Here is a 24,386-nt window from a genome sequence, read left to right as displayed (position 1 = left end):
CAGGACTTGTGGGGGGTGGGCACAAGTGTTGCACAGTGAGCCACCTCTGTCCTCTACTCCCCTTGCATGAGTATCGGCTCAGCGGAGCTCCCCGTGAGCCCAACCAGGCAGCCATGACTAGGCTCTTCATTTAAAAGCAGAGGCCAGTGGGTAAGGACACTAGTCACGAGGCCTGAGCTCAGTCTCCAGGAGCTACAAGATGGAGGAAGAGAAAGGACTCCAGGAAATCATGGCTTGATTTCACATGTGTGCTGTAACACATGTGCACATGGGTGCATACACACACATCAAATACATGTAAATAAAAAAAATCTTTTGATGGGGAAGGGAGGCAGAGACCCAGAAAAGTGAAGTGACTTGTTCAAGGTCACACAGCTATGAAGAAAGGCATGCTGGGATGAAATTCCTTGCCAACCTGCTCCACAGCCCAGGCTTGCCCAATCACCTGTCCTCCCAGGTAGGTCCCAAAGGGCAGAGGCCAGTTTTTCCTGGCTTTGTCTGCTTGCTAAGATTGAATGTGTGTGCCAGGCATGGTGGCACACATCTGTAATCCCAGCACTTGGGAGGCAGAGGCAGGTGGATTGATTTGAGTTCGAGGCCAGGATGGTCTACAAAGTGAGTCCAGGACAGCCAAGGCTACTACACAGAGAAATCCTCTCGGGGAAAAAAAAAAAAGATTGAATATGTGGGTGGGTGGCGGGTGCTGGAGAGATAGCTCAGTGGTTAAGAGCACTGTCTGCTCTTCCGCAGGTCCTGAGTTCTGTTCCCAGCACCCACATGGTGGCTCACAACCATCTAAAATGTGATCCATCAGCCTCTTCTGGCCTTCAGGTGTACATAAAATAAATATATACATAAAATAAAATGAATATAAAAAGAAACAAATCTTTAAAAAAAAAAAAAAGACTGAATGTGAGGCCCTAGGGCATAGCCAAACCCTGCACTGGGAGAGCCAGAGAGTGGAGCCTGGGGAGGGAGAAAATGGCAGCCACAGAGACAGTGGAAAGGATTAACTGCCCAGGTAAAAGGGAAGACTTAGAAGACAGGCGAGGACCACGGGCAGGGGAGGACCAAAGGCTCCCACAGTCTCCGCTGTCATCTTTGGGTGGCTGCTGCACCTGAGTGGCACCCACAGAGTCCACTCGAGACGCGGGATGGAGTTGATCCTGCCTCTGCTCTCCCACGTACAGTCATGGTCTAAATTCTGGCAGCCCCGAGGCCTGAGCACTCTGGCACCCCATCCTCATAAGAGGTATAAAGCCATGTGCCTTGCTGGGTAGGCGCCCACTGGCTGCCCGCTCCTCGGGACCTTGGGTTTGACTTGCGTGAGACACAGCATATAGGGAAGTACAGTTAGGCAGAAGGAACAGAGGAGTTTAGCTTCCTGGGGTGGGAGGAGCCAGGCTAGGCCTGTCTGAGGACGGGATGGAAGTGGGGGTGCTGGTCACATACTCAAATGGCCCAACCCTGAACTGTCGTCTCAATGGCACCCTCTACCCAATACCAGATGGGGCAGCCCCTGTAGCCTCCTGCTCCCCAACACTCAGGTCTCCTCCATTCTCTCCCTGCCTCCGTTCCAGACTTAGGCCACGGATGCACACCAGTTACTGCCTCTCTGAGCCTCAGTTTCCCCACTTGGGATAACACAGACCCTCCACAATTGGGACAACTGTAACAAACTAACAGACACACAAAGCGTGCAGTCAGAGTCGTCACCAGAACCGTGTATGAGAAAGACAGCCCCCCCGCCCACCCTCTATGCCAAGCCTGACCGCTTGGTGGCTGGCCACACAGCAGTAAGATTTTGGCTTTGCTCACTGTCGCTGTCATCTGCTGGCCTGACTAGCCACCAAGCACATGGTTGGTGTAGTCAGGAGCAGAGGAAGGGATGGCCCGTGCCCTTGCTACCTGCAAGAGGGAGCACCAGGGAAACCATGAGGTACGACTGCCTGGACAAAGTCTACAGAAAAGGTTCTAGAAAGCCTTGGATAACAGTACATCATGATGCTTCGCATCTGCAATCGGGGGGGGGGGGTACTTGAAATGTCTGGCCAGCTATCGCCCCATCTTTCAGACGGCTCAGTGAGAGTGACTCAGCCAGGGTCAGATATGTCTGTCGGGGCCATTTGCAAGGCTGAGTGCTGCCATTGGTGACCACCTGGTAAGACAGCAAGACCCAGGCTCTGCCCCCACCGATCTGCCCCTCGCCCCAGGATGGCTATCAAACCTGCTCCCGACTCCCACAGCCACCTGCCGCCATTCTCGGCAGCCAGGAAGAGAAACCTGTGCTTCCATGTACAGACAGACCTGTGCACTTGGCCACAGTGACAAGAATCAACTTTGCCATAGGGGTAGGGTAGGGAGGAGAGGGGAGAGAAGCGGGGAGGCTCACTGCAAAATGGGGTCTCCTTTTATCTGTGTGGTAACCACACTCCTAAAACAGCCCTCAGCACAATTGCTCACGGTTCTGCAGTGGGCTCTTCTTCATGTCTCTTGGGAGGTCACAGGTGGTGGCGCTGGGCCTGCAGCCACCGAGCTCAGCCATCGGCTCCTGGTCTTGCTTCTCTTGGGTAGCGTTGTGACCTGCTTCTCCTAGCAGAGAGTGCACTGGCCACCAGGACATGTCAGGAAACGGAGCCACCAGGCAGGCTAAGGGCAATCCTCAATACTGGCCCTGTATCATTGCCACTTTGGGCTCTTGTGACAGCAAGCCCAGGTTTGAAAGACAGACCCATGTAGTGGCTCAATGGGGGTACTCAAGGACACATGCAGGCAGATAGGGGCAGGATGAATGGCCGGGGCCATCACTGGGACAAGACCATCAAGTCTGGCAACACGAGTTTAGGGAGGGCATATCAAGTTCCCCTTTGGGCTCTGAACAATTTCTCCACAAAAGAGCTTCCCCCCAGAGGTAGGGACAGTGTCTCACCAGCTCTGAGATGTCTCCAGCCTCACAGGAGCCTGACACAAAGAGTTACATGCACGGCTATTTGTAGACAGCCAAGTGGGAGGGTGGTCTGTTTTCCCTGGGAAAATGCCTGCTCTCTCCATGCCAGGAGGGGCGGAGGCGACCATTGGGGGTGGCCTCCCAAGGCTGATAGGCTGATATTAGACTTCTTTGACACACTTTGGATATCTACTGTGTGTGTGTGCATGAGAGAGAGAGAGAGAGAGAGAGAGAGAGAGAGAGAGAGAGAGAGAGAGAGAGAGGGAAGGGAGCGCATGTGTACCCATGGAGCCAGAGAACAACTCTAAATGTTGCTCCTCAGATGCTGCCCACCATGCCTCTTAGAGAAAGGATCTCTCACGGGCCTGGAACTCACCAAGCAGGACAGGCTGGCCGGCCAGTGACACCAGAGAACTCTGTCTACCTCACCTCAGCACTGGGGTTACAGGAGTATGTTACCACACTTCATTTTTTTTTAATGTGGGTTCTAGGGATTGAACCCGGATTCTTGTCCTCCCAAGCCACTTTACCATCCTCCTAGACATGCCAAGTGTTTGCTGAATGATAAACGACTGCATGGACTTAACCAGCCTCTTAAATCTTCTCCTGGTACTCTCTCCGGTGCTGCAAGGTGGTGGTCACATGAGCTCCCTCAGTTCCTGGGAGGAGGACATTGTTGGCTGCAGGCTGCGGTACAGGGTGCCACGTTGCAAAACTAGTGACATGCCTGCCACCTGGCACTAAGCAAGTCACTGGCTCTCAGAATCCCATGCACAGGACTCAAACTGTGTGGCTCAGACACTTGCTCCACCACAGGGGTCAGCCCACAGATCCTCAAACTGCTGTGTTCCTGTTAGGCTCAGGTGACCGTCCCTGCTCCAGGCAAGCCCGAAGGGCCATCCTGCAAAGAGGAAGCTGGGAGGGGAGGCCAGCTGATATGGTCCTGAGGTCTAGGGGGGCAGACGGGTGCACACATTGCTTGGAACCACCTCACCTAAGATTTAGCAAAAACAAAACTTTTAATTTAGATGTTTGCATCTCTCTGTCTCCAAGCAAAAATAACTCTAAGATAATGACTGTAATAAATGAAGGTAATTAATTGTGGTTTGTTCCTTTAGTGTCTAGTCAGCTTAATTTTACCTTTTCAACTAATAATGAGAAAATAATTTTTGTGCGTGGAGGGTTAATGACATGTAACTGTGAGAGCCGCTAATTGCATGTTGCAATCCATCCATCAGCGGCCCCATCTGCGTGGCTTGATTATGTTTGCTAAATTATTGCTTTGAATCATCTTTCATAAAAGCAACTTTTATAATTAGCGGGGCCTTCGGGCTGGCTCCCTTTCTCCGCGCAAGGATGTTCAAACTTCGGCCATTTCAAGCTGCCTCCCAGAAGCCACCTTCCCTGGCTGGCTTTTGTTTTCCCGACAGTGTGGAGGGGTCTACACTGTCCTTCGAACCATCAAGAAAGCGGTTCTTGACTCACGGTCGGGATGGGCAAGTCCAGTTCCTCCCCCCAACCTCCCACAGGCAGGAAAAGGGATTTGAGATTGGGGGACCCCAACTCTACAGACACCAAGGCTGCTGGACTGGAAGGCAGGAATGGATCTAACGAAGACACTCATGTCACTTTGATTTGGTTTGGCGGCTGCTTCTCTCCCCACAGTGGTGAGGAGGGACCTGCAGCCAAGTGCAGCGATCATAAGGAAAGCAGGGGCTTGGGGAACACAGTCAAGTCCTGTGGTCCCTCGGAACAACAGCGCGCACACGTTAGCATGGGAAGCCAGCTCCCTGCTTGGTCAACTCCCACCAAGACTTCTCTCCTGTCAGGGAGGTGCTGTGCACCAGGCTCACTGCTGTGGGCACCCAGCTGCTTCCTCCTTCTCTGGACTTAGAAGCTTGGTGCTTCGCATGTCACATGAGGAGAACCGAGGTTCAGAGAAGTCAAAGAACCCCCTCAGGGCCACACCACTGAAGGAGCAGGGCTGAAATTCCAAGCCCGCCACCCATGAGGCTGTACGCCCCCGGGCTTCTCATCACTGAAAGCTTCCAACGCTTAAATCTTTCTTCTACTTAAAAGGGGAGACATTGTCTCTCCACGCAGCTCAGGAAGCCCTCTATCTTCCCGAGGGCTGGGACTACAGGCGTGCGCCACCACACCCAGCTATCTCCAAGGCTTCTAACGCCTTCCTTCATATATTTACCTTGCTCCTCCCTCAGCCTAAACCTTATGACAGAGAGAAAAATCATCACCAGTTTGACAGAGTAAGACATTAAGGCACAGAGAGGCCAAGAAACTCAGCTAAGATCACACAGCCAGCAACCCCAGCGACACTCTGAGAGCACCAGACAGGCGTGCTCACTCCTTTCCTGCATTCTCTCTCTTTATCCATATCCAGAACAACACAGAAGGACCAGAAGTCTCTTTATGCCCCTGGTTCTAGGCATCTAGAGAAGCCGCACCCACACCAAGACTGTACATGCAGTCGAGGCTTATGTGCGTATGTGGTTCTGAGGGAGAGATGGCTCTGAGGAGCAGGGAATGAAAAGACATCCTCCCTCCCAACTCAGGGCTGTGGGAGAGGCCTTCTGGCTCTACCTGTGCTTAAGGGGAGCCCCTGCCCATGGGGCATTAGAGAGGGGCTCCCCTCCACCCAGCCCAGCATGACTCCAGCATTTTCTCAGACAGGCAAAGGGGCATTTATGGATGCTATAGAGAAGATGCTAGGCCATTTGGCTATCATGGGGTGGGGAGGCAGCGGGGACAGCTGCTGCCAGGTGGGCTTGCAGCAAAGGCCGGCTTCGGCTTCACTCAGAGTGTGGTGGGGAGGCTGATATGCTGGGGGTGGGGGCTGGCAGTGCCTGGGACTTAACCACAAGGCAGCCTTAGTGGGGCAGGGAGGGTGGGGCTCACCTACTGTAGACCTCAGATTTCAACCTGGGCAATTCAGGGCCTGGGAAGGTGAGTGGCAAAGATGTGACACACAGCCTCGGGGGAGGGAAGTCAGTGCATGTTGCCCCCACCTCCCCAAGTGTCAAGACACCGGCTCTTACCTCGGCTTGGAAGCTTTTCAGCACTGGAGCCACCATCTCTCTGAGTCCCTGGAAAAAAGATGACAGAGGGTCTACCACTGTGCAGGTACTCCTGAGCCCACCCCACCCACCCCTTCACCAGCGCGCTCTGGGTCACTGTGGGCACCTTGGTGTTTCCCTCCCTCCCTCCCTCCCTCCCTCTCTCTCTCTCTGTCTGTCTCTGTCTGTCTCTCTTCGTTCCTGCAGTACTTTACTTTTTAGAGCCTTTAATGTCACAGCACTGGGCATTCTGAGGAGGGCAGCCAGGAAGGGTATTTCCTAAATGCACCCGTTTTCTTCTTGGCAGTGTTGGGTTTGGAACCAAGTATGCCACACTCAACCACTGAGCTACAGCCCCAAACCTTAGCATTTTGAGACAGGGTCTTGCTATGTAGCTCAGGCTGGTTCAAACTCATAAGTCCCTGCCCCAGCCTCTGGAGTCCTGAGGTGGGGGTGGGGCTGCTGCTCATGACATCCTTGTGTGTGATGTGGTAGGTCTTGCGGGGGCTGGAGAGCTGGTGCTGATTCTCCACTCTCAGCACTAGGTGGGCAAAGTCACCCTCAGGAAGTCCCTCTGTCCTTCCAGGTGTGGCACTGGGCTGCTTCCTCCAGCGGCCATCTCCCATGAATTTTGCCAGAAGTCACCACTATCTCTTCCTGTCTTTCCTCACTGGGGCATGGTGTGCTTTCTGGGGACTTGGCTGTGTACCAGCTCTGTGGGGCCGTGCACAGACCAACAACGTCACCAACACTGTGAGCACACAGGTGGGCTTGGCCCTAGACATCAGATGCCCCAGTTTTCCTATGTGACCTCAGGGTTCTCAGACCTCAGGGGTGGTCTCGGGGGGCTCCCTCAGCAGAGGTGAATGTCCCTATGTGACAAGCTCCCTGCTCTGACCCCAGCTCCCCTTCCCTGCTGACTTCTGCCTCTGGGGACTTCCTGAGCCTGGGGCAGCAGCAGGGTGGGCCCAACTGCCTTAGAGGAAGCTGCTGACCTGAGAGAACTGAACACAAAGTTTAACTTTTCAGACCCAAAGGCCCCACTTGATTTTATAAAGGGGCTGGAGGTGGGGGGGGGGGGACCTAAGGCCCAAGGGTGCTGGCACTGCTCAAGGTAATGTGGCAAGCAGGTGATATGGCTGGAATTTGAGCCCAAGTCCCAAGATGCCTTCAACAGGCTCTTCTCATAACGCTATATTCAAGTGAGTTTAGGGGCTCACATCTGAGAGTCATGAGATGGGGAAGTGGATGAGTGCCGGACCAAGTCCCACCCTCCCTACCGTGACTATGTAAGACCTTGCGGGGAGCCAAGCGGGCCACATGTAGTAGGTCGACTGGAGCCCCCAGACGATGCTCTTAAATAAAAGTCGTCACGACTCTTCCGTCAGGAGGGATGAGCTCCAAAGATGAGTTTCCAGAGCCGTGACTATAATAGGAGTGGAAATTTATCCCTTCTAATTATGTAATTGCATAATTATGTAGCATTGAAAATTACGTAAGTCAAACTTGCAGGCTAAAAACCTGGCCTGGATTTCCCCCCTTCACCTGAGGGCTCCTGTGTGAACCCAGCGGTTGAGGTTGAGTTAGTTCACTAGGCTGGGGAAAACAGGATGAGACAGATGGTCCGAGAAGACCAGAGAGAGAGAAAAAAAAATATGTGATGAAGGTCTACAGTGGATTCAGATATGCTTCCCAAAGATGGGAGGGGCCGGAGGCATCTCTATGTGGGGAGAAAACTCCGTTTATAGAACGTGCTATGGTCTGTTTAAAAGAGAAGGGAGGCCTGGGGATGTGGCTTAATTTGCCGAGTGCTTGCCTGGTGTGCACGAGACCCAGGGTTCCACCCCAATCGTCACATAAACACGGGCTGTCAGCGCACACCTGTAAGCCAGCACCTGAGAGATGGAGGGAAGACGACCAGGGTCATTCTTAGCTGTGGGGGGCAGCTGAAGGCCAGCCTGAGCTACGTGCCACCCTGTCTCAGAAAGACCTCACTTGTGCTCCTTGAAGCTACAACAGCAGGGGTCATGCTGAGGCTGAGGCCCCTGCCTCTCTCCTGTACACACCTTCCCACATGATGCTTTCTAGCCTCAGCCTAGAAACAAGTCCTAAGCTGGGCCCTCATCCCCCAACTTGCCCTGAAGAACTGCAGTTTACGTATGACGTCATGATGGGATTCTACAGCCTCCGGTATGGGGCTCAGCCCCTGTGCCCTGTCTGTGCTGCCTCTCACATCCAAGGCCTCCAACGACCACAGGAACACCACCCCCCCCCACCCTTGACTGCTGTGTCCTGGGACAACTGCCAGCCCCTACCCACCCTCCGTGGTCCAGCACACCCCAGCAGGCAAAACTGAGGCGGCCACTGGCAGAAGGGCACTGTTGGCTGGAGAATAGGCCTGGCCCTGGGTGTGTTGCTCACACTCTCTGTGAGAGCCTCGGCCCTGTCAAAGCAATACGGGGCCCAAGGGCTCCATTTTTCTGTTTACTTTTGCTGCTTTTTAAATTTTATTATTTTTTAAATTTTTTTATTTTTAATTTGAGAAGCGGCAGGGGTCCTGATAGCAGAGGGGAAATAAAATTCTCACATTCAATTCAGAAAAAGAACAGACATGTCCGGGCCGGTCTACTCCTCAAGGGAGAGAGACTGGGCTTCCCGCTGCCTGGGCACTGCCTTCTCTGGGCCAAGAGTTGGGTGTGGACCCTTGATGGGGGTGTGTGTGTGAATGGGAGGGGCAGGTACATTGATTGGCAGTGAGGGGGCGGGTTCTAGAGCCCTAGCTATGTCTCCCAGGCTCAGCAGCAGGAGATGATCGCTTGACTTCTGGCCAAACTGTCTTGGTCATCAAATGTTCAAATGCCAACCGTTTCACTCAAGATCAGGACTTTGCAAATCCTAGCCACCTGGAGTCCTGGCAAAGAGCAATCTGGGTGGAGGAGCTTGGGTGCCCCAACTCCAGCCTGCACTGGGGAGCCCCCTCTCCCCACAACACTACCAAGGCCGACAGGCTGGAGCTGTGATTTATCTTTGTGGCTAATTAGCTTCTTTTCTTGCTAGTCACTTACGTCTACAGTTTTCACAATATAGTTGGGGGGGGGGTGCGGTAAAGCAAGCTGCATTCTGTTTGAGACAACGCTGTAGCAGGCAGGCACACTCTACCTCTGGCACATTTTTCTTAAATTCCCGGCGGAGTTCAATTAAATGTTTAGGAGAATGCTCGTTTTCCTCCTGTGGCACAGACAGCTCTGAGGCGACGGAATTAAGCTCCTTCTGGAATGAGAGAGAGAGAGAGAGAGAGAGAAAGAGAGAGAGAGAGAGAGAGAGAGAGAGAGAGAGAGAGAGAGAATATTTGTCCTCTTCTCTTTGCCTTTGAAGTATTGTACAACACAGCGCTCCGAACCAGTTTTCATAACTTACAGGGCTGAGAAAAGGCGATATTGACTCCTGGCACGAATGGAAAATTAAAAAACAAAAAAACAAAACAAAACAAAACAATGAGATGAAACAACAACAACAAAAAGTGTGCAGGACACTGGTCTTTCCGTTTCTGTCCTCCTTTAGGAGCTGGGCCAGACAAAGTTAAACGGGAGGTTTCATCTCCTCCCCTAGCCCCCCCATTTCCCCCTTCGAGCCCCACCTCTTAAATTTCCAAAGAGTGATGGCATAAGCCTGTCAGTAACTGAAGAAAACATCTCCAAAGCGTGTCAAAATAGCGGCGCGCGGCATATTGTATGGGCACTTTCCCCGGTGCGAGAGTGCTGCCGACAGTTTCCATACATCAGCGGCGGGCGCCGATCCAACTGCCGCTTTCTCCCTTAAAGGCTCATAAATTTGCCTCTTAAGATATAGATGGCTTTTTAATTCCAGCAGATTTTGGAAAAATGAAGGTGCTGAAGAGAATTACACTGACCTCGGGTGTACCCCACGGTAAATCACCGAAGGTTCCCAGAACCCTGGAAAGGAACAGACTGGAGAGAGGGCCTGGCCTGACTAGCACAGGCAGGAATCAGACCAGGGTTTGGCCACATGAGATCAGGGATTGGGCGGGGAGGGGGGAAAGTGGGGAGACATGCTTCACGGTGGGGCCTGCTGCTAGAATGTGCCTGTTCGCCCCTCTCAAAGCTTCCTCTGCTGTCACAGAGGCTTTCAGAAGAGGAGTACAATTCACCAGGAGTTGTCATGACTCATTTGCATAATTCAAGGAACGCTGTGTTTATGTGGCCGGCACTGCTGGCACAGACTTGAGCAGTGCTTTTTTTTTTTTTTTTTTTTTAGTTTTTTATTTTCCTGGACGATAACTCGATGAACTCTCCTGCATACATCACCCGATTATATTTGCAGCAATCAAGCTTCATAATTTCCTAAATCCGGTGGTGCAATAAATTTCTGCAATCAGATTTATTAAAAAAAAAAAAAAAACACGTGCACACAGATGCAGGGAGCGCGTTTCCAGGGCGGACTCTTTAATCCAACATATGTATGACGAAGTGCGGCGTTGTGCTGAAAGACCCCATTTGTCACCACTAATACACATTCGTCTTGCGCACACAATGAAACCCATTCACTGTTAGATAATGAAATAAAAGTACCGTTAACCCACTGCAGAGCCTTTTCCTTGTAAAAGGCAGCTCGTGTCTGCAACGCCTGCTCCCTGGCAATTTACCATAGCGCAATAGACCTGCCTGGCCCCGCCCCCCCAAGCCTATGAGGGAAGCCTCAGGCCCTTGGAGGAGCCCTTTTGGGGAGCAACCCATCTGTTTCTAGAAGAACAGCTAACTTTTGGGGAAAAAAATCACAAGACTAGTATGTAGGTTGGGGGTGAGGGGACAGCAGAGGCACCAACAGCTTAAAACCTGGGCGAGGGTGCTGCTGCTCTCCAAGGTGCTGAAGCGCATCCCCACATCACCGTGGGACAGGGCCACCTCGAGGCTGCCAGCCTGAAAGCCATGATGAATTTAGAGCTGGGTGAGAAAGAGAATGGAGAGGGAAAGACAGAGAAGACATTTGTCATGGCTTATACACACACACACACACACACACACACACACACACACACACTTCTCCCAAGGTACCCTCCCAAGGAGGGTAAGGCTCTCATTTGGTAAGGAAGAAAGAACTAGAATGTTGAGGTCTACTGAAGTTTTTCTTAGTTTTTCAAGGTGTAGTGTATGTGTGTGTGTGTGTGTGTGTGTGTGTGTGTGTGTGTGTGTGTTGCTGCAGGACACAGAATGGGACTTGGAACGCACCCCCTGGTTTATGGACTATTCTGTTTCTGACACTGACTTTTATGAGCGCTTATTTTTAAAATTTGGAGCTCAGGCTGGCCCGAACTCACAAGGCTCCTGCCTCAGCCTTCTGAGTGCTGGATCACGGGTATGCAACACACCTGCACATGTGAGCTCTTTTCTTGGGGACCCTGAACCTCTTCACACAGCCACTATCAGTACCAACGCTTGCAGCTGGAGAGATGGCTCAGCAGGTAAAGGGATTGCTGTGTGCGCACAACTGGAATCCTGAGCTTCACCCACTGAAAAGCTAGGCAGGCGTGGCGGTGTACCGATAACCCCACTATGAAGGTGGACATTGGGGGGGTTCCGTAGAGCAAGCTGGCTAGGCAGACTATCCAAGTGTGTAAGCCTGGAGTTCTGTGTATAGCAAGAAACTATGTGTCAGCAAATAAAGTGCAGTGTGCGTGCACACACACAAACACACACGCACACATACACACACCTCACACAGGTTATGAAAGGAAATGGCCATGCAGGGGACATTTAGTTGCTACCATGGTGTGCCTCAGGGCTGTCCTTCTGTCTGTACTTCCCTAATTGCTGGTGGGTGCAGACCTGACCATCAGGACGCCTGCTGACTGCACCAAGGCCGAGGGAGGGCCAGGCAAGGCAGAAGACATCAGCAGCTCCTGGCTCTGGACCACCACACGCCTGCTCCCCTGCCCAGTCAGAGCAGATGCTGTCACAGACATGCGGACCATGCTCCCCTCAACTCTGCCTCAGTTGGTCCTCATCTTTCAACCTTGAATGTTTGCAGCTTTTCTACAGTAAGTATATCGGCAACACCAATCGTGACAAGAATAAATGCAATAATCGTAACTACCATTTATTGAGGGCCTGAGCATCTTTGAGAGGACTCAGCCAGGGGCTAGGAGGCGAATTACAGGCAGTGCTAATAACTAAGGTGGGGAGCGGCTCCTTGGTGGGCTCCGAAGGCAGATTTTCAATGTCTTGCTTTTCAGCTATCCTCAGCTCCCTTTCTCCATCAGATGAGGGTGTTTGGGGGGAGATTGTCTTAAATAATTCAAGATCATAATGCTCCCTGCCAGGATTTCAATAAACACTGGCTGATATTCATCTCCTTCTTAGACACACAGGGTGCAGAGGACACCCTGCTAGATCCAAATGACCTAGGTTTTCACAGGAAGATATCACACACACACACACACACACACAAACACACACACACACACACACACACACACACCCATGGGCAAGCAGAGACATTAAAACCGATCCCCTTGTACTCTGAAAGAGCGGGCATTTGAAAATCAACAAACTAAGAGATGGAATCAACAGGCGGGCTTTTAAAACAAACACGGTTAGAAAAGTCCACTGACCTATGTTTATTTCAAGGGGACAGAAGACATCTCTGAAACACAAGCCAGCCCCATTCTCAAGTCCGGCTTCAGAGACACACCCTGCATCCTGCTAGCAGCCCTTGCCAGCCATGCTCCTGCAAGACTTCCATGTCCGGCCCCAGGCATGATATACACAGTCCCAGACTTTAGGCTGGGCCCAGGCGAGGAGGAGACACATGCGATTAACCTAACTAGCCATCAGCAACAGACAGACAGCCCGGAGCCCCGCGCAGACCATTCAAGTAACGACCCTCATAAGCAGCCTATTTGCAACTAAAAAGAGATAATTTTAATGAGCTGGGAGCAGATGACAGATGCAGCTGAGGCTGGAGCCAGCGAGCAGGGAGAGGGAGGCTGTGGAGCTGCCGCATCAGGAGGGGCTCCGTCACTGGTCTGTACCCCCATGCTTGCCCACTGCCTGGTGTGTGCCCTGATGCTGGGATGGTCTGTCTCCTCAGCCTGGGATCTCCAGGCCCTCAGAACGTATGAGGTGCTACCAACCTCATGGGCTGGAGGTCAGAAACATGTCCCTTGTCATAACTTCAACCATAATGCTACTCCACCTGAATTCTCTTTATTTTACACACACACACACACACACACACACACACACACAGGTATATACATGACCTCAGACACACTATGCTCACTAAGTAGCCCAGGCTGTTCTTGAAATATTAACCACCTTCCTGGCTGCCATCTTCCTCAATGTTTGGATCACAGGCCTGTGACGCCACAGCGGGTCTGATTTCTATTTATCTTCAATTGAACACCTGGGGCTGCCTCTGCTTCGAGGCTTTTTGAGACGGGATGCCACTGTGTACACCAGACTGGTGTCAAATTTTGAATTTTCCTGCCTCAGTCTCCCTCCGAAGTATTGAGATCACAGGGGTATGTCACCATGTCTGATACAGTGTCTCACAGCTTGCCTGTCCTTGGTCTTCGAATAATGGCACACCTCTTCACTAACTGGTGCTGAGGAGATGGCTTGGTGGGTAGGCCACTTGCTATAACACATACACATGCATGTATATATATATACACATGCATGTATGCACACTCACCACACACACACCACTTACACATGCATGCACACATACACGCACACACCCATACATGCTCGCACACACCATACACATACATACAAACACATACACAAACCACACATACAGGCATATGTGCGTGTGGGTGCACATGTAAGTGAGCATGAGCATACACACATACACACACACACACACACACACACACACACACACACACACACATACACGAGGACCCAGTGTTCAGATCTCCAGCAACCTATAGAGAGCTAGGCATTAGGGGAACGTAATTCTGTAAGCCTCCCTGCCCCAAGCTGGTGGCAGGGGCCAGAGACAGGTGGATCCTGGGAGCTCATGGGAGCTTGTCAGTGGAGTAGCCATGAAATGTGCCTCACAACAGCAGCAATCAGCTAATCTTTAGGACAGAAGAATGTCCCCTCTGTGTGACAGGTCCACAGAGCCAGAAGAAGGTAGGCCCAGGGACACCGGAGGAGGAGCAAGCTTTGGGGGCTACCGAGGAGGGGGGTGTTGCCTGCAGAGGGGCCTTGGATGACCCAGGATGGAGGGCACACGTTGGCTTGCCACCAGCAAGGAGAAAGACAGATGGCCTCGCAGCCCACTACGATGGATAGCTGAGCCAGGCCGAGACAGACGGGTTTACTAGAGCCATCCATCACTTCCTGCGCTGTATGTAAATTTCCAGCACCAAGATGTATTGGGCCAATTATCTGGGGCAGGGGCAAGGGGCGGAGCCTGTGGGGAGGGTTCTGAGCCAGGCTGGACTCAACTGTGTTCCAGCAGTGCAGGGGGGCAGTTCAGAATGAGGCCAAACCCCAGAGGCTGGGTGTCAACTGAGGACCGCCCACGGCCCTCACAGGGACTGACCTAGCGTAAGTGCTGTCGGGCATAGGGTCCCCCAACCAGCACAGGCCACGTGGTTCTCGGTGTTGAGAGGGTAGTGGATTTCCAGGAACGAGGGAGTGGATGAATTGCTTGCGATGTAGGGACACTCTGACACGTGGGCCCTGCAAGGAGACAAAGCTACGTGCCCAGTGGTTCTTTCTTCTAGGCTGCTGTTTTGGGGAGTGTGCCTCAGGTATTAGCAAGGGGAGCCCTTCTCTGAACTGTCCGTGTACCTGTCAGCCCACCTACCCATGCATCATCTATAACCCCCATCTACCATCCACCCACCTAGCCAGCCACTTGCCCAACATTCCGATATCGGGCCATTATCCATCAATCGCCTACTCATCCATCCACAATACATCTATCATCCACCCACCTGTCCATCTGTCCATCTGTCCATCCATCCATCCAGCTATTTCTCCAGCTATCATCCGCCTATCCACCTACCTAGCTAACATCTATCCATTATTCACCCTTCATCTGTTTATCATCTACCCATCTGTCCATCAGTCCATCCATCCGTCCGTAGTCACCTGTCCACCCATCTATCTGCCATCGCTCATGTAGCCATCTTTCCACCATCTTTCCATCTCCCATGCACCACGCCCATCATTTATCCATCTGTCTTTCCACTCACCTAACATCTACTCATCCACTCGGCTGTCTACCCATCCATCCTCCACTCACTCACTCACTCACTCATTCGCCCGACAACTATTTTTCCGGTTCCCACAACACACAAGGACAGGCGAAGGCCCTGCCCGTGTGACACACCTGGTCGTGCAGGGAGTAGAGACAACGGGAGCCTTTTGAGTCCTGCGTTAGCTCTCCCAGCTTCCAGAGGTCCAAGGAAGCATTGGCTTGCAGTCTCAGGAGGCCTCAAGCTGATAACTGGTTGGTTCTTGTCTAGGAAGTCACATGATGATGCTAGCTGGCTGGTGGACAGGAAGTCACATGATGCTAGCTGGCTGGGGGACAGGAAGTCACATGACGGACAGGAAGTCACATGATGCTAGCTGGCTGGGGGACAGGAAGCCACATGATGCTAGCTGGCTGGGGGACAGGAAGTCACATGACGGACAGGAAGTCACATGATGCTAGCCAGCTGATGGATAGGAAGTCATGGTATTCCTAGCTGGTTGGTGGACAGGAAGTCACATGATCCTAGCTGGCTCTTGGACAGGAAGATGTTCACCATCACCTTCCTGGAGTCTCAGCCCCTTACAAAAACCTACCTCACAACCTCCTCAGAACAGCCGAGGCTGCTCCCTCACCTGAACCTCTGCCATTTCTCTGCACACCCCTCCCTACCCACACATCTAGGTGGGTTACTTCTCTGGCCACTGACAACCTATGTCTACACCCGGAATTCTCCAGTATCCACCATAGAGACAAGGCTGGCTCAGATCATTACCTCACCTGAATGCCCAGTGCACTCCACGGTGGGCACTACTTGTGGAGCTATTAAATGTCTGAGCAAAGGGACAACTGAAAGGGACCCACGGGACTTGGGTGCACTCCCATGCTCAGCAGTTGCTCCCTTCAGACATTCCCTAGGTATTATGCAGGAAGAGCAGCCTGATCCTGCCACTGTAGGACCCGGAGGTGGCTGTCCTAGGAGGAGGGCGCCAATCAGACACCTAATCACCTGGCACAAGCCACATCCGATGGCGTCCTCCTGCCTTGATTACTGCTTGCTGTTCCCTAAGCAGCCCTGCGGAAGTGCCCTCCCCCCCCTCCCCGCCCCCGGGGAGCGCGGAGTCCCATTCTGAGGGTGCTATGAGGGTGAGCTGGCTGGGTAACCCTGTCCCTTCCGTAGTCACAGGAAGAGCTGCGGGAGGTCACAGCTGCAAACATTCACTCATTAACTCACTCATTCATTAATTCATTGTCCCACCTACTTGCCTATTCAGTTACCTTCCATTCACTCACTTACCCGCCTAGTCACTCATTTATTCACTAATTTAATCCATGCACTTACCCACTCATTCGCTCATAACTCACCAAGCACCTACTATGTGCTGGGCACTTGCTAGGGCTCCAGGTGGTGGCCCTGCATCCCTCAATGGGAACTGAGGTTCCTCGTAAGAGACTATTTTCCACGCCCCACCACATCTGCCTACTGTCTCAGTCTAAATCAGGTTCTTCTCTGGGGCTCATGGCCCTGACCTTATGGAGACAACTCTTCTCCTTCATTCCCCAGTCACACGTTCTTCCACAGGGCCAGCCCCTTTCCCGCCCCAGGACACCGGCACACACAGTCCCTGCTGCCTGCAACCTGTTCTTATCCCCCAGAGTTCTAGCATCTCCTGGGGGAGGGGCAGGGCTCCCTGGTCAGATTCTCCTATTCCAAAGCACAGGTGCGACTGGCCACACCCCCATGAAGGTCAGCATGCATCTGGCGGGGGTGGGGGGTATCACCACAGAGCAGGCAGAGGTCAGGCAGAGGGGGGCTGCTGGCCGGCCTGTCTAGCTGAAGTGTGAGCCCCAATGTGAGGGAGACAGCAATAGCTGAAGACATGGGAAGTCACCCTTCTGCCTCCACACACGTTCACACATGGGCGCATGCATGAAGAATATGGAAGAAAAGATTTGAAAACTACAAAACCCTTACACACCGCGTAACTGCCAGAGCTTAAAAAACAGTAGGTACCCCATGCGTGGTGCTCGGAAGCACAGCTCCTCTCTGCTGACTTCCTTCCCTCCTGTCTCTCATTCCTCACCCTTCCTTCAGTGAGCCACAGGAAGTGGAACCCTGCCAAGGTCTCGGAAACCTGAGGGCGGGGCTGGAGAGACTGCTCAGTGGCTAAGAACCCTGGCTCCAGCGGGGCGTGATGGCTCACGCCTTTAATCCCAACCTGGTCTACAAAGCGAGTCTAGGACAGCCAAGGCTACACAGAGAGACCCTGTCTCGAAGAAAAACAAAAACAAAAACCCCGCTGGCTCCTCTTGCAAAGGACCGGAGCTCCGTTCCCAGTACCCACATGGCCGCTCACAACAGCCTGTGACTCCAGCTCAAACAGATCCACCACACCAATCTAGTCTTCGTGGGCCTACTGTGTACATGCTGTGAAACCGACCTACTATGTGCAGGCAGCCTGATGCGTCTGGGTGTTTATGGAGTTGCGAGCCTCTGTGCTAAATGCTTTAGAACACTGCCGTCACCCAAAAGGGCTTTTCTATCAATTTGTAATCCATCCTGATCCAGCCCTGCCCAGCCGCAGGCTCCTTCCTGCCTGGAAGGATTTGCCTTTCCCAGCTACAGAAGTGGGGATGGGACTCCAGCCTTTGCTCCAGCCCTGAGCACTGGGTGGCCCTGCTTCGGTCCTTTGAGTTGCAGGAACATCTCAGTGTGTGGATAGACCGCACCTCTGGAAGATGCCTCTGAACCTCGGAGGCATCTCTCCCAGCCCCCTTCTTTCTTTCTTAATAGCTTCAAACTAAACATGTAAAAAAGGCCTCGAGGAAGGAAACGTGGTTGGAACCAGTGGGTGAACGGGTCCTGAGGCGCAGGGGAGTGCATATGGACACACTGTGTGTGTGTGTGTGTGTGTGTGTGTGTGTGTGTGTGTGTGTGTCTTTGGAACATCAGAATTGGGGAGACAGGAGAGGGGTACAAGGGGGACAGAACTAGCTTCCAATGGCCACCGGGTAGTCAAGGAGCTGGGGAGTGGGGAGGTGAGCTCAAGCAGAAGTGCCCAAGTCTGGAGTTTCTGCCATCTGTATGCCAAGTGCCCTCACTTTAGATTACTTCTCACATGGGGAGACTTGGAACCCGCGCTCACCCAGACACAGATTTTTTTTGAGGCGGGGGCCTTACATAGGTCCCAGGCAGGCCTTCGACTTCTAAGTATTGGAGGAGGTCCTTGAACTCTTCAGGACCCCGCATGTCCCACCCCCGAGTGCTGGGGTTATGGGCATGAGTCATTACATCCTGTTTACACAGTGCTGGGGTTGGAACACAGGGCTACATGCATGCTGGAACTCAGCTCTGGCAGGGTAATATCCCAGGATACTGGCCAGGAGTGGGCAGCTACCTCACACTCCAAAGTCCCAAATCCTTACTTTTTATGGAAAAATAGCCCTCCCAACTTTCATCACTGGCAACTAGTTCAGGACAACCCTAACAATGCGGTTTGTACCCAACAGACTCACTGGGGCTTTGAACCAGCCAGCCAAAGTGTAGTCTATTAATTAAGTGTGGAGTGGTGTGCCTGCTGTGTACACAGCCCTAGACTACAAGAACCCTGGGAAGGGGGCCCTGCTATTATCCCCTCTTAGAGTGACATAACAGCAGAGAGAGGTTCCCTCAGCCAACACACAGGCTGGCTGCAGGGACTGCTTGCTTTAACCACAGGGAAAGCACTGAAGAGGTGGCTGTGGGGCAGCATGTCAGTACTGCCAAACGGGACCAGAGATCCCAGGCTGCCTTCTCTATTCTGGAACTGTCTCCAGCTGGTCCCAGGGGCCTTCCGGGGAAATCGCCACACTGCTTCCTACTTGCCTTGCCCAGACCCTGACACGTTACTGAGAGGCAGACGCCAAGCACCACTCTGGACAGTGAGGATTGCTGGAGCCCTGCCCTATCCCAGGCTGGGAGCGGTTGGGGTGGTGCGTCTTCCCATCCCCCAACCCCAGCCAGCAGATGTGCAGCCGGTACAATAGGAGAAAATAGAAAGAGATTCGAATTTGTTCTCCAAAGAAATTCAAATGAGTTAATCAAGGGCCTTATATCATTGCCTCTCCTCGCCAGTCAGCAGCCGTCCCTCCTAATAAGAGCTGCTCTTGAGGCCCACACCAGTGTGTTTAAAGACATTCTGCAAAGTTTCTAATTAGTTTAAATTGTTCTGCTATACAAAACACCTTGGGGCACCCCCCTCAGTCCATGACGGTTGAGCCTGGGGTGCCTGGGCCAGCCTCGGGATGTGTAGAGGCACTATGGGGTCCAAGACATGAATGGGTAGCTCGGTTCAAGTGACCCCCACATAAACCTCACTCATCCTTCATGGCCATCGGGCTACTGTCCCCAAACCGCCAACCTTTAAAGATGTAGGTCCTACGTCCTAGGGGGCACTGCAGCCATTTTTTTTATTTTTTATTTTTTGCTAGCCATAGAGCATACTGTCCCCAAAGCTTTCTTGTCTGGGGACCTTTTACAGCCTTAAAAGTAACAGAGGCTCACAGGGAGCTCGGTCCATGGAGATAGACGAAGATATGGCTTGCTGGCTACCAAGCCCAAACAAAACCAGCAAAGCATCTGTTCCATCACTCTTACCCATCAGAGTGATGACACTGCCACACCTGGAGCAACAGCTGGAAAGTTCTGCTATGTGCTCACGCTGTTGAATATGGCCAGGTGTGGTGGTGAATGCCCATAATCACAGAACTTGGGAGGTGGAGGCAGGAGGATCAGAAGTTGGCTATAACTGCGAGTTCTAAGTGAGCCTGGGCTACAGAGTAAAAGTCTGCCCCTAAAAAGCAAAATAAACCAAACAAAACCATCCCCGGAACCGTCACCACCAGCTCAGCACAGCAGATGGGGTCACTACGCACACCCAGGCCCTGGGAAATAATGGTCAAATTGAAAGTAGGGCCATTGAGATGCCTCAACAGGCAAAGGCGCTTGCTGCCAAGCCTGAGGACCTCAGCTCAAGTCCACGGATCCACATGATGGAAGTCCTCTGACCTCCACATACACAGAAACACAGACAAACAAATGTAATTAAAAAACAAAAAACAAAAAACCCAAAACCAGGCGTGGTGGCACACACCTTTACTTGGGAGGCAGAGGCAGGTAGATTGCTGTGAGTTTGAGGCCAGCCTACTCTACAAAGTGAGTCCAGAACAGCCAAGGCTATGCAGAGAGACTCTGTCTCAAAAAACTGACCAAACAGCCTTAAGGTCAACAATTAATAAATGGGATCTCATGAGGCTGAGAAGCTTAGGCAGGAGACACTGTCAAAAGAACAAAGCGACAGCCTACAGACTGGGAAAAGATATTCACCAACCCTGCATCTGACAAAGGTCTAATATCCAAACTATATAAAGAACTCAAGAAATTAAACAACACCAAACCAAATAATCCAATTGAGAAAGGGGGCTCAGAATTAAACAGAGAATTCTCAACAGAGGAATATCAAATGGCTGCGAAACACTTAAAGATATGCTCAACGTCTTTAGTCATCAGAGAAATGCAAATCAAATCAACTCTGAGATTCCATCTTACACCCATCAGAATGGTTAAGATCAAAAATTCAAGCGACAGCACATGCTGGCGAGGATGTGGAGAGAAAGGAACATTCTTTCATTGCTGGTGGGAATGCAGACTAGTGCAGCTACTTTGGAAATCTGTTTGGTGCTATCTCAGAAAACTGGGAATAGGGCTCCCTCAAGACCCAGCTATTCCACTCCTTGGAATACACCCAGAAGATGTTCCAGCACACAACAAGAACATTTGCTCAACCATGTTCATAGCAGCCTTATTCATAATAGCCAGAACCTGGAAACAGCCTAAGTGCCCCTCAGTAGAAGAATGGATAAAGAAACTGTGGTACATTTACACTATGGAATACTACTCAGCTATTAAAAACAAGGAATTCCCGAAATTTGTGGACAAATGGATTGAACTAGAAACGATCATAATGAGTGAGCTAACCCAGAAGCAGAGAGACTCAAATGGTATATACTCACTTATAACTGGACACTAGGCCAAGGGGCATGTCTCATGAAAGTCTTCACTTACCAGGAAAGTGGGATAGAGGTGAGGACATCCTATTGGGACTCTAGGTGAGAGAAATATACGAGGTGGGAAATAGATGGATCCAGAGGGTCCTAGAAACCTATAAGAAGAACACTATGATGAGCGGATCTGGGCCCAGGGGTTCTGCTCCATCTAAGGCACCAACCAAGGACAATATGTGCAGTTATCATCAAACCCCTACCCAGATCTAGCCAAGGGACAGAACATTCTCCACAGTTAAGTGGAGACTGGGGACTGACTTTCACAGGATCTCTGGTGCCCCATATTTGGCCATATCCCCTTGATGGGGAGGCCCGATGGCACTCGGAGGAAGGATAGCAGACTACCAAGAAGAGACTTGATACCCTAGCATCATCTTCAAGGGGGGGGGAGGTCCCCCTCAGTCACAGCCATAAGGAAGGGGAATGGGGTGAAAGCGGGAGGGAGGGAGGGAGGGAGGATGCATCGGATGGGATAGCAAATGAGATGTAATATGAATGATTTCATTTTTCAATTAAAAAAAAATGACCAAACAAACCTATGAGGTGACATAGGCCAGGCAGAATTGAAGGGTCATGCACCTGATTTGATAAAGGACTATGTCCAGAGCTAAAAACTCGTGAAGATTTAAAGAAAGGCAAATTCTTAGAAAACACGGTGAGACACATCAGGAAACAGCAGGTAAGACACCTGCACCAAGATGCAAGATGACGCAAGTGACCATCACGCCACTGTCAAACCAGGGGAGGTGGTGTACACCTATAATGCCACAGCAGGGAGGTGATGCAGGAGGATTGCTGTGAGCTTGAGGCCAGCCTGGGTGACAGAGTAGCGAGGCTAGCTGGGGTTGCAAATCGAGAACCAAGCAAAAAGCAGACAGTTCCAAGTGTTGGCAAGGACGCGGGTAAAATCCAAACATCAGTCACCACTGGAGAGGTTCCAGTTGGCACCTGGGAAGTCACCGTGCCTGTCAGAGCCTTGCACAGCTAGCTCCCTGTGCTGCCACAGTCCCCTGTGGCACACGTGTTTCAGAGGAATCTGTCCACCAACACAGAGCTTCCTCGTGCACACACTGGCAGCCAGGAAACCACCAAGGCATTCTTGTGGAGTGACGGCTGCGGCCCTGCCAGGCCCACAGAGCCGTCTCTGCAGTTCACCCAGCTCTCCAGATAATTCATGAATGTGTTCAAGATGGAGAAGAATGTATCACCAAGGCACCATTCATAACAGCTCCCGACTGGAAATGACCCAGACGCCCATTAACATGGATGGCTGAGAGCCCTATAACGTGTTCACCGCACAGAATGGCCCACATAGCCTCAGGCGCGCACGAGAGAGAGAGAGAGAGAGAGAGAGAGAGAGAGAGAGAGAGAGAGAGAGAGAGAGAGACAGAGACAGAGAGAGAGACAGAGAGAGACAGAGAGAGAGAGACAGAGAGAGAGAGACAGAGAGAGAGAGAGAGAGAGAGAGAGAGAGAGAGAGAGAGAGAGAGAGAGAGAGAGACAAGCGGCAACATGGATCCATCTTGCAGAGGTGACACCTGAGAGAACCCAGAGGCCAAAGGGCACACACTGAGGATCCCAGTCAGGGTTGGGGGGGGGGTCCCACTTCAGTGTGAATGGGACGCGCTGATTCCAAGGATCATTTGGCTGTCGGTGCTTGTCCCAAGGCCATGGGGAATATGGCTGACTGCTGAGTTAAGCCTTGGCCCCCTGGAATCTGCCCGCCCCTCCCATGCACATCACTATTAAGTCCTCACAAGAAGGTGACTTAAGAGAAAGATCGCAGCCAGGCCGTGGTGGGCGCACGCCTTTAATCACAGCAATTGCGAGGCAGGGGCAGGCGGATCACTGTGAGTTTGAGGCCAGCCTGGTCTACAAAGCAAGTCTAGGACAATCAAGGCTACACAGAGAAACCCTGTCTTGAAGGGAAAAAAAAAAAAAGATCACCAGGGAGCGCTCCAGTGCTGCACAAAGCGCACGGCTGGCACAGCGACCTACACCACCCCCCCAGCCCCCACCCCCAGTTCACTCCTGCCACAGCAACCAAAGGCAGCGGCGCCATTTCCGAAGCATAAATTAGGTCTGGTCACTCTGCCTGAAACTGTCACAAGAAGAGAGTGACTTCCCACAGCTCTTGAGAATGAAGTCCCAAGTCCTGCCCAGTGCTGGCTGGATCTCCGTCCTTTCACCCCATTCCATGTTTCCGCTGCCCTTATTTCTTGGTCACCCCAGGGCCTTTGTGCCAGCCTTGATTCCTCTGATGGCCCTCTCACACGGGCTCAGCCAGGCCTCCTCTGCCTTTCTTCCTCCCTCCTGGCCTTGGGGGGAGGGGCTTCCTCACAGCATTTGGACTCTTGGACTCGGGGTCTGGGATTACATCCCCCTGTGGTGTCTAGCAGTCTCTGCTGTTCTAGGCTGAGGCAGGGTCGTCTGTGCCTTTGCTTGTGGCCCTCCCTCCCCCCGCCTACACCAACACTCGGTGCACACAGTGTCTGGCCTTGGGGTGCAGAAAATGAGCCTACCCTCTCTTCTCACCTCACCCCTGAACTCCCCCACCTCCGTTCCTCTCCTGATGTTGGAAACACACTGTGTTAGTAACCTACCAGCCGAGGTAGACTACTCATTCGGTACAGTGTGTGCAGTAGGTGCTCAATAGATGCTTGCCACAACAAGTTGGGAGGTGGGCTCAAGGGCCAAGAGATGTATTTGCCATGTGCTCCTGAGGCCCCCTGTAGGCTCAGCTGCCTTTGACTTCAATGGCTGGGTAACTGGCTGGCTGGCCCACTTGCAGTCTGGAAAGTAAGACCTCGAGAAAAGTCAGAAAGTGAGACGGACAGACAGACAGAAGGGTCAAGTTCAAAAATCAAAGTGACTCAGGAAAAGCATCCAATCGATGGGACTGGCTGTAGGAGGCAGCGGTGGTGGGTGGGAGTGGGGGTGGGGGGGAGGGGAGGGGAAGGCTGGGGGCGGGGCACGACTGCATCAGCTGTCTGTCAGCCCTGCTCCTCACAGACATAGGTCAGAGAGGTGTG

At 52.2% G+C, this 24,386-nt stretch overlaps 1 protein-coding gene across 11 annotated transcripts in view; it reads right to left on the bottom strand.

Annotated features, from left to right (window-relative positions):
* The window catches only part of CUX2 (cut like homeobox 2), a 186,416-nt gene that overhangs the window by 61,110 nt on the left and 100,920 nt on the right, over positions 1-24,386 (bottom strand). For 8 of the 11 annotated variants that reach the window (XM_084762080.1, XM_084762078.1, XM_084762076.1 and 5 more), the window contains 2 exons: positions 9,178-9,288; positions 6,001-6,048 (listed from right to left, as the gene is read on the bottom strand). In XM_084762080.1, the coding sequence (XP_084618206.1) occupies positions 6,001-6,048; positions 9,178-9,288 (159 nt within the window). Of the gene's footprint in view, positions 1-6,000; positions 6,049-9,177; positions 9,289-15,387; positions 15,406-24,386 lie in introns of those variants that run through there. The other 3 variants (XM_084762077.1, XM_084762085.1, XM_084762081.1) reach the window with 3 other exon arrangements.

The sequence above is a fragment of the Acomys minous genome, assembly GCF_964271855.1.
Source record: "Acomys minous genome assembly, chromosome: 16".
In the NCBI taxonomy this organism is placed as follows: domain Eukaryota; kingdom Metazoa; phylum Chordata; class Mammalia; order Rodentia; family Muridae; genus Acomys; species Acomys minous.
The sequence above is the reverse complement of the archived record's forward strand: the minus strand, read 5'-3'. Positions and strand labels throughout refer to the sequence as shown.